A 10,275-nucleotide genomic window follows, 5' to 3' on the forward strand; every position below is an offset into this window, starting at 1 on the left:
AATAAATGAAACTGAAGTTGGAGACCTCACTCTCCCTGATTTTAAACTATGCTACAAAGCTATAGTAATCAAAACAGTATGGTACTGGCACAAAAACATACATAGATCAATAGAACAGAAGAGAGAGCCTGGAAATGAACCCACACTTATACAATCAATCAAATTTAAAACAAAGACAAGAATATACAATAGGGAAAAGTCTTCAATAAATGGTGTTAAAAATACTAGACTGCTACATGCAAAAGAAAATCAGACCACTTTCTTACACCATTTACAAAAATAAACTTAAAGTGGGTTTAAAGACTTAAAAGTAAGACCTGAAACCATAAAACTCCTAGAAGAAAACATAGGCAGTAAAATCTTTGATAACAGTCTTAGAAATACACTTTTGGATATATCTCCTCTGGCAAGAGCAACAAAATAAACAAATAAAACTCCCTTAGACCAGAAAGCTTTTGCACAGTAAAGGAAATCATTGACAAAACAAAAAGGCAGCCTGTTGAATGGGGGAAGGTATTTGCAAATGATATATCTGATAAGGATTAATAATTATATAAAGAACTTATACAACTCAACATCAACAAAAGAATCCAATTTAAAAATGGGCAAAAGACTTGAATAGACATTCCTCCAAAGAACATATGCAGATGGTGAACAGACACATGAAAAGGCGCTCAACTTTACTCATCAGGGAAATCGAGGTAAAAAGCACAATGAGATATCACCTCACACGTGTTAGAATGGCTGTTATCAAAAAGACGAGAAACAAGTGTTGTTGAGGATGTGGAGAAAAGAGAACTCTCGTGCACTGTTGGTGGGATTGTAAATTGGTGTAGTCATTATGGAAAACAATATGGAGTTTCCTCAAAAAATTAAAAATATAACTACCATGTGACCCAGTAATTCCAGTTCTGAGCATTTATCCTATGAAAATGAAAAAAAAACTAATTAAAAAAGTATATGCACCCCTATGTTCATTGCAGCATTATTTACAGTAGCCATGATGTGGAAGCAACCTAGGTGCCCATTGATGGATGAATAGATAAAGGAAGTGTGGCATATATACACAAAGGAATATTACTCAGCCATAAAAAGAATAATATCTTGCCTTTGTGAGAACATGACTGGACCAAGGGTATTATGCTAAGTGAAATAAGTCATAGAAAGACAAATACTGTATTATTTCACTTGTATATGGGATCTAAAACACTAAACAAATGAACAAACAAAACAAGATGGACTCAGATACAGAGAAAAAACTGATAGTTGACAGAGGTTTGGGCGGTGAGTGGAATGTGCAGAAAAAGTGAAGAGGTACAAACTTATAAATAAGTCATGGGGCTGTAATGTAAGCACAAGAAATACAGTCAATATCACAGAAACTTTGTACAGTGACAAATAGTTACGAGACAACTTGTGATCACTTTATAAGGTATATAAACGTCAAGTCACTACGTGTACACCTGATGTAATAAAATTGTACATCAACTCTAATTAAAAAGAGCTTTATATTCCATAATAGGCATGAGGCCAATGTTTTATTTACTCTCTTTAAGAAGTGCTGTAAGATGCCCAAGGTTGTTTATACTTCAGAGAGCAGTACCCCATGCCATAAAATTTACGATCTGTGTGGAACATTACAATCTACATGGGACATTACCCAGGTCTTGTCCATGGGCTCGTTCATTTCCTTGTACAAAAAGAAGAGAAAACCCACTGTACAGTGGCTCTGTCCCTTCTGGACAGGAAGGAATTGCTGTGGTCTGACTATGCCGGGTGAAAATGAAGCCTCTCAGCGCTGTCCTGGTTGCAGGTGGTCCGGTGTCTCCAGGTTTCCCCTTCAAACCTGGCAGTCCATCGAATCCAGGTGGTCCTTTAAGAAACACGTCATACGTGATGCAACACAGACGTTCTAAAGTACTAATTTAAATGTTTATATATATCTGAGCCTCAAATATAGAAAGCAGTCATAAAGCATAGTTGCTTATGAAATGGCCGAACAGCATTATTAAATGTTGACTAATATCACACAATGCCCATTATTATAGATATTTGTGTATGTCTCATAATGAGTTTTTTGAGATCGGGTCTTTGTCTTTCCCTGTGCTGCCTAGCACAGTGATCTTTATGTGGTAGGTCTTATGTCCATCTTTTATGATTAAATGAATGTGTCCTCCAACAGTGTGGAGATCAAGAAATCAAGTATCAACAATTTGAAAATCTATTCAAGAAGATAAAAAATTACATGTACTTTTCATAAATTCAATAAACATGGAAAACATTGAAAGTTCCTCTTGAAAGTGCAAACTTCAAGAAAGTTTTTGATCAACTAGTAAGGCAAACAAGAACAGAAGACTGTTATAAAACTTTGATAAGAGTTAGTTTATATGAGTTAAACCAAAGTAAATAATTTTTTTACTTTTTTTGCTCTGCACTCGAAGTATGCTGATTAATATACATGTGTCACTTTCTAAATAAGGACCAGTGATATCTTTTTTCTACTTATTCCTATTCTTCATTAAATACATATAATTTATGATATTGACGTGGGCTACCACCCCCTTTACCCATGATTCATTTCTGCTGCCACCCCCTGCACCCTGACCCCCATGCCAATCTGATTTGGGTTATGGTCCTTTAGGGTCCTAAGGAAATGCAGAGAAGGCAGAGACTGTGGATTTTTGGCCTACCGAATCAAGGGAGGTATTGTCACCTGTAAATAACCATGCTATTGAGTCAGGCAGTGCCCTAGTTGAGTCTCAACCTGGAAGTCACTGCTTTTCACAAGAATTTGTTAAACCCCATATTACATATGGAGCTTTTCGGTCTCCCCACCCATTCTTATCTTCTGGATCTTTGACTCATTTTTTGAAATTAAAAATAGGCCATATCCAAATTCTTGAAAGTCTCAGGTCTTACTTGAAAAGTCCAAAATTGCCATATTTTAATATATCAGAGAGAGAATGTGTCTTCACTGCTCCTAATATCTACCCTCCTTCGCAGGGGGCTGTAACTGGCTCCATGCAGAAGATGCCTTCACCACTAGCACAGGAATTGTAAAGCGATTGGCTAAGCATAAGGAAAACTGGAGGTGAGCCGTTATGCAAATGTGCATGATCACAGGATATTCTGCATTTCCAAGAAAGACCTGAGGCTCTCAGTTTACACCAGTGCTGTTAGCTCTTTGGTCCCTTTCTCATTTCTATGAGGCCTTTATAGCATTACTACTAACGGGAATAACTGTTCTACTTGCTCACCATTCTCAATTCAATTTGTATTTTAGTACCCTTGCTCTGGATGTAGCCCCACTCTGAAATCCTGACTTGGTCAGTAAAGATTTTTTAATTAATAGAATTAATAGAATTATTAATAAGACTTTTTTTTTACCACTTTGAAAAACACATTTGAAAGAAAGTGAAATCATTAATAGTGCTCTAAAGTATACTCATAACAATACTAAATTATGAGTGATTATGTAATTAATTTAATTAATATTTGTATTATCTTTGAATTTTTTAAGATTTAAATCTCTGGACTTTACAGTTTTATTATAGTAGATCTGGGCATATGTCAGCAAACTGGGAAACAACATTTAGAATTTTTCTTATTTTAACAAAGTCAGCAATCTTAAATAAGATTAGGTATTTTCTAGAAGTTGCTTTTGAAACTTTTGCAAAAGGTAGATTTTGGTTCAGATGGATATATAGCTAATGTTCAGAGTAAAATATTTCAGAGGCCTTTTTTTTTCAGGGTATAGACAAGTTGTTGAGCTGTATTCAAGAATGGCACAGTTAAAAGATGGCTTTCCTAAGTAAGGACACTGCGTTATTCTTCTATTCATACCAAAGTTAATACTTTTCTATGTACTTATATACCACTCCTATAAGTAGATATTATTAACCAAGTACTGCTATAGATCATTAAAAGCAGTGCTGGCTTTTCTGAAAATAGTGTTAGTGCTTCATTAGGTCTATTTGTTCTCAGGCTAAAAATATGAAGTATATCTGCCCAGATGGGAGATAATAAGAATGCTGTATTCCAATAACTTGATTTTTTATCTTCTTCTAAACAAATGTTTTTCCGCTGGTTTTCAGTCTAATCTGAACCACACAAACTGAAAGACCTAGATTATTCTTGTCATATATTCAAATAAGACTTCTCTGTCTATTGAGACATCACTCCTTCAGTGCAGGAGAGAAGCCAAGTGCTTGTTTACCTTGTTCTCCTTTACAGCCTTTGTTGCCTTTTTCTCCAGGTGGTCCAGGAGTTCCTGGTTTTCCATCCTTGCCTGGTTTACCTCTTGGCCCACAGGGTCCTATGCAAACGAACAAACAAACAAACAAACAAATGAAACTTGTATTAAATGGTTCGTATAGGATAAAAGATATGGTGGTCTGTCATCCCAGTTTACCTGAGACTTCTCCAGTTTCAGCAATGAAAGTTTTGCAAACTGAGTAGACCCTCAGTCTCACTTGTTACATCCTACATGCCAGGGGGAAAAAGACCCTCAAAAATAAACTAGGAGTAAATGACATATAGCATTTTAAAATTGTGCTACCATTTTGATTGATGCTATCCCAGAATTCACTATGCCCTTGTGTCGATCAAAATACCTCCCATCTCCCAGCTGATCCATGCAAACTTAGAACATAACAATTTCACTCAAAAATCTATAAAAAATATGCTAAACCTATATAAGTTCAATTTTCATACACCAATATTTTGAGAAGATTTCATAAGAATGCTGTACAAAGTGTTAGAAAAGAATAAATACATAGAAGTCAGGTTTATTCAGGCAATCGATTAGAAATAGAGCTCTAAGACTAACAGTCGTCAGAGAAGAGAGACATAATACTTTTACCTCAATAAAAAGAGCCCCACAAGTGCCCTAAATTGTATCTGTTCAAGTTTATACTACGCACAACAGCTTTCAATAGATTCAAAAGGTCTTTTATGTGCTGGTCAAGTGTAAAATGAGCTCATTTCTAAAACTGATTGTAAAAACACTATAATGTGAAACATTTTCTGTGAAGTCATATCATTTGATGGCTCAGGCACTTCCTAGTGATCCAAGTCAATGCTGCCAGTCCCACACCTGGGGTTCCCGGTGGCCCTGGTGGCCCAGGTTCTCCTTGCATCCCTGGTTCTCCAGGTTGGCCTGGCGGCCCTGGGCTTCCTGGAAGGGAGATGATCTGAACCGTGCCGGGGTCTCCACGTGGACCTATTGACACGAACATAAGGAGATGATGGCTTCACTGATGGGTTACTTTTCCTTCATGGAGAGCAGTACTGAGGAAATAACATTTACCTGGTGGTCCTTCTGGCCCAGTTTGCCCTGGAGGTCCAACTGATCCCAGAAATCCTGGGTCACCCTTTTCTCCTAAGAAAATAAGAGAGAGAGAAAAAGAAAGAAAAAAGAAAAAGAAAGGCAATGTGATTCCCCTTGGAACAATGGGTTTTCTAGCTCTTCAGGTCGGTGATCAACTCTAAGGATAGATGCTGGAAGTTATGATGAGGTTATGAACTCTGTGGCAGCCTACGACTTAATTATATTCATGTGGCTTTTGGCATTTCATTTGGAGACCACTGGTCATGTTTAACGTCTATTAAAAATGCAGTCTACAAGTAGGCATTAAGAAATTGTATTTTAGCATTAAAGAGGAAGAGTTCCTAAGGGTTTATCATTTAAGTTTAGAAACCAACTCAATATTTAGGGTGAAATATGAAGTGACATTAAAACCTATTTTAGTACTTCCTGGAGGGTTACATTAGTTGTCATAGTTATCTATTTTTTCAACTTCTTACTTTAGTTTTATTAATAGTTGAGAGTTATGTTAGGGACTCTCATGAGCACATATAGAATATCTATTTTTTTGTATTTTTTTATTAGTTTCGAGTATACAGTACATTGGTTAGATATTTATACAGTTTACAAACTGTATAAATCCCCCGGATTGCTCTTTCTCTCCTCTGGCTCTCCACCTAGCCCAAACGATTCCCCGGATCGCTCTTTCTCTCCTCTGGCTCTTCACGTAGCCATTACATTAATGCTGACTGCATTCCCTCTGCCGTGCTCCCCATCCCCATGACAACTACTAATTTGTACTTCTTTAACCCTTCACTCCATTCTCCCAGTCCCCCAAATCCCCTCCCCTCTGGCCGTCACCAGATTGTCCTTTATATTTGTGAGTTAGTTTTTGACTAGTTGTTCTTTTTGTTCCTTAGTTTCCACATATAAGTGAAATCATATGGTATTTATCTTTTTCTGTCTGATTTATTTCACTCAGCATAATAACCTCTAGGTCCATCCATGTCATTGCAAATGGTAGGATTTCATTTTTTTTTAATGGCTGAGTAATAGTCCATTGCATATATGAACCATAACTTCTTTATCCAATCATCTGGTGATGGGCATTTAGGTTGCTTCCATATCTTGGCTATTGTAAGTTGTGCTGCCATGAATATAGGAGTACATATATCTTTACGAATTATTGTTTTGGTTTTCTTTGGATAAATACCCAGAAGTGCAATTGCTGGGTCAAAAGATAGATTCATTTTTAATCTTTTGAGAAACTCCAGACTGTTGTCCATAGCGACTATATAGAATATCTATTTTGATATGAACTATCAAAGTAGTAAGATTTTTCTCGCAGTCTTTGAGATGAATACAAGGTTACTAAGAACCATTGATTTAGAGAAATACTCTCTTATAAAAATCTTGAAATAATGTAGACGTTACATCTGATTACTTAGGAAGACTTTAATACTAAATATGACATTCATAGAGGAAATACAAAAAAACAAATATATTAACAAAAGTTAATTGGCACTATAAATTATCCACTTGATATCAGACTTGAGGAAGGTGTTAATATATATACATACCAGAAGAAGACTAAATATTTTTTCCTTTGGGGATTAAAAATTACTAAATAAAAAAGTACAAACCCATTAGTAGTACCAGCTGATAGATGGGCTTATTCTGAAATCTAAGTGTAGTTGAATATTTTAAGGAACGTATTTCAAAAGAACTGATTTTATGACTCGCCCCTCTAAATACCTCTAAATATTGTTCTAGAATGCTTTTCTTTAGTCAGGCCTTTATATAATTTTTCAAATCTGAGATATTTCTACTGTGAGACTTAGGGAGTAACATGTGGCACACACGTTTTTCCCAGGCTGCTTGCCAGTATTCACCTGCTCGGTGTCTCGTGAGTCTCACTTTGATTTATTCTCAGCTAATTTGTTCCTTGCAGAGTCAATGGTTGAAAGCATTAAAAAGGCTTTCTTTGAACTCCACTTCATCCTCTCATAGACCTGGGAAAAGTCTTCCTTTGTGAAAATGCGGCTTTGTTCACTTTGGTTACACTTATTACTTAGCATCTTATAGTCTGTAATAAATTCCCTGCCATACAATAAACAACACCAGAGGATTTAAACAGTACAGACAACAAATTCAATATTCAAAACCTTAATTAAGGTCACAGCACTCTTAGGAAAGATTTGAACATTTTTTTCTGAAATCTGAAGTGTATGTGTATGAATATTTTTAAAATTAAAACTCTCCAAAGCATGTTTTTTTTTTCCCGGATAAAAACATAATACATGTGTGCCATAAAAATGCTTAAAACTGCATCTAAAAAATTACTTACCTTCCTCCATTAAACAGTTTGGTGAATATTGTTTTAGGTTTTCAGCTTTTAAAAATTGCAACATGCACAAGGTAAACAATTCAAAGCAATACTGTTGATATTAATATAGCTCCCATCCCCCAAACCACACACATCAGAACTCTCAAAGGTAACCACTTTAAGCTGTTTCTATTTAGTTTTTCTATAGAGTCCATCTTTAGGGTGTGGTTTTAATTTTTAAGATCCCTGGGGTTGGGTGCTGGTGGGGTCTTTCTTCTTCACTTGTACTGAGGCCCTATTTGTAGTAACCCCAACTGTCTGCGGTGACTGTGAGAGTTGAGTAAACATTTGTGTGCCCTAAAATATGAACCTCAGTCATTATATTTACATCCAAAAAGTAGTGCACAAAAATAGTACCTTTCATGCCAGGAAATCCTTGGAATCCAGAATCACCTCTGAGCCCCGGCAGACCTGGAGTACCTGGTGCTCCCTATATTTGAAATAAAAGGGAGCAGAACCACAAATTCTAAAAACCACACTATTCACTGCATTTTCTTTAAAAAGCAAATAGAATAAAATATTACATTGGGTAAGAATAAGCTGAAGTTAACAGACATCGTTTTTGCCTTCCAATCCATATTTCACCTGTAACTCCTCGGCCACCTAGACCTCTCCTTAGGGCTACCATTTTCAATAAAAAAAATCGAAACTACCCTTAAGCCCAAGTAACCATAACTGCCGATGCTAATGTATGCGAGTGTCGGATAGGAGTGGACGGGAAGAGTAGGCACGAGATTGCCGGAATGAAAACTATTATTTGTGTTCTAACTAAGCCGGCAGAGTTAGGAATTATTCCCCGTCAGAGTGGTGCAGAAGCGTCCAGGGATGGGAGCGTGAAGAGGTTGTCAGGGGAGTTTTGACACGCACTTTTGATAAGGATGCAGTGACCTGGCTGGGAGAAGATGCTCCCTTCTTATGAGGCCCACACTAACTGCTCTAACATAGCCAGGAGATACTCCAGCAAGGACATAGGAGGAGAGGGGAGGGAACAGGGCTTCCGAAAAGAGCCATATGTCGGAATGTATGGTAAATCTGCTCTTAAACTGTCCATGTGAATTGAGACAGAATGTTAGTACTTGAGAACAATGAACATGAAAAATGCCAAGAATAACAAGACTGGCTTTTGAGCCAGTTGTATTTGAAGCAAGAAGACCACGTGAAGAAACAGCCCTAATGCTTGGATAAGGTGGTGTGAGATTAAAAAAGGAAGGAGAGAAAACTGAACCATCTGATCAAGGACTTCTGGAGTCTGGCTGTTGTCCAGAGGCAGATATAACCAGGAAGGAGGGCCAGGTGCCAGGCCCAGCCCTTGGGTGGAGAGAGAGCTGTTCCATGCGAGGAGAGAGCCGGTAAAGGCCCCCGAGCCAGTTTAGACATCCATCAAGAAGAATTATCTTCGAAGTGCAGAATCCTAGACTGACCTTGGAAACTTGGAATAAATACTTGAATGAGATCACATTTCCAAACCAGACTTCCCACATCCTGCTGTCCATGGAAGGACTTTCGATGTGATCGTAAGATCGGTGTTTGCCACTTTCAAAGAATCGTGGCGAACGTGAGAGATACCTAAGACTGGAGATGGGCAAATAGCTCGTTAAAAAAGGTTTTTAAAAAGTAGATTCTAGAAACCAAGATACCAAGAGATCTTAAGACAGCTTAAGATCTGTGATTCCCGACAGTGAGCCCTGCGGTTTGCTCATTACCCATCACTGATGGAAACGCGGAACATCTGCGACAAAACTCTGATTTTCCTCATCTGTCTCTAAGAATTTGATGTAAACAGAGGAATTAGGCTTTTCAAATATGCTTCTAAGAGAAAGCTAGGGAAGATGGCCGAGGTATTGATTGCGAGATTGTGAGCTGAGAGATAGTAATAGGCCGGGAGCAAGAGCCTAAACAAAAAAGATAGCATTTAAGAAAGATCAATGCGAACGTCCTATATTTAAGCCACAAATAAATAGACCAGACAAGAAATAATGGAGCAAGAAATAAAGTAGCCATTCATAAGAAAAAGGCACATGGACTTTCGTTGGCCGTAGCTCAACGTGGATTTTAGGTTGGATTGCAAACTGGTGATATTTAGGGAGTGAAACTTCCCTTCCCTAGCTGCTCTGTGGGGTGCTGAGTTCTTACTCCTGGAAGGTGTTTATCCCAAGGCCTGCATTTCATGGGAGATATTCACAAACTAGGATCTATATTCAGAATAGAGGCAGGATTGGTGAAAGGTTAAATTGAATTTGAAAAACAACCCAGGTATTTATCAGCAGAGAAAATATTTGGAAGGAAGTGGCAGCTATTTACAAACACTGGAAAGTGCTTCATGGGGAGAAAATAAACTAATATTTAGGGGATAGCACAGATCACCTCGAAAGCGTATTAAAGAGAAAAAATATGGTGTCATTTAGAATGGTCCCAAACTCCTAGGTGTCTTTTGAAGCTTCCATCACTGGATTTGTTCAGAAACTAAAGCAAAGGTGAGAAATGACATAGAGAAGGGTCCCACGTAAGCAACTTTTAGAGGCCAGATCTGTCCAACGCTTCAGAGTCTTTGAGTCTTTGAACCTTCTGGGCTCTGTCTTCCCTT

The 10,275-nt window shown here is 37.6% G+C and overlaps 1 protein-coding gene across 1 annotated transcript in view; it reads right to left on the bottom strand.

Moving 5' to 3' along the window:
• Positions 1-10,275, bottom strand: part of COL4A3 (collagen type IV alpha 3 chain) — an 82,805-nt gene that overhangs the window by 6,302 nt on the left and 66,228 nt on the right. Inside the window, 5 exon segments of the mRNA XM_015585385.1 lie at positions 1,661-1,873; positions 4,217-4,315; positions 5,096-5,221; positions 5,309-5,380; positions 8,049-8,121. Of these exon segments, the coding sequence (XP_015440871.1) occupies positions 1,661-1,873; positions 4,217-4,315; positions 5,096-5,221; positions 5,309-5,380; positions 8,049-8,121 (583 nt within the window).

The sequence above is a fragment of the Pteropus alecto genome, unplaced genomic scaffold (genome assembly GCF_000325575.1).
Source record: "Pteropus alecto unplaced genomic scaffold, ASM32557v1 scaffold110, whole genome shotgun sequence".
In the NCBI taxonomy this organism is placed as follows: Eukaryota; Metazoa; Chordata; class Mammalia; order Chiroptera; family Pteropodidae; genus Pteropus; species Pteropus alecto.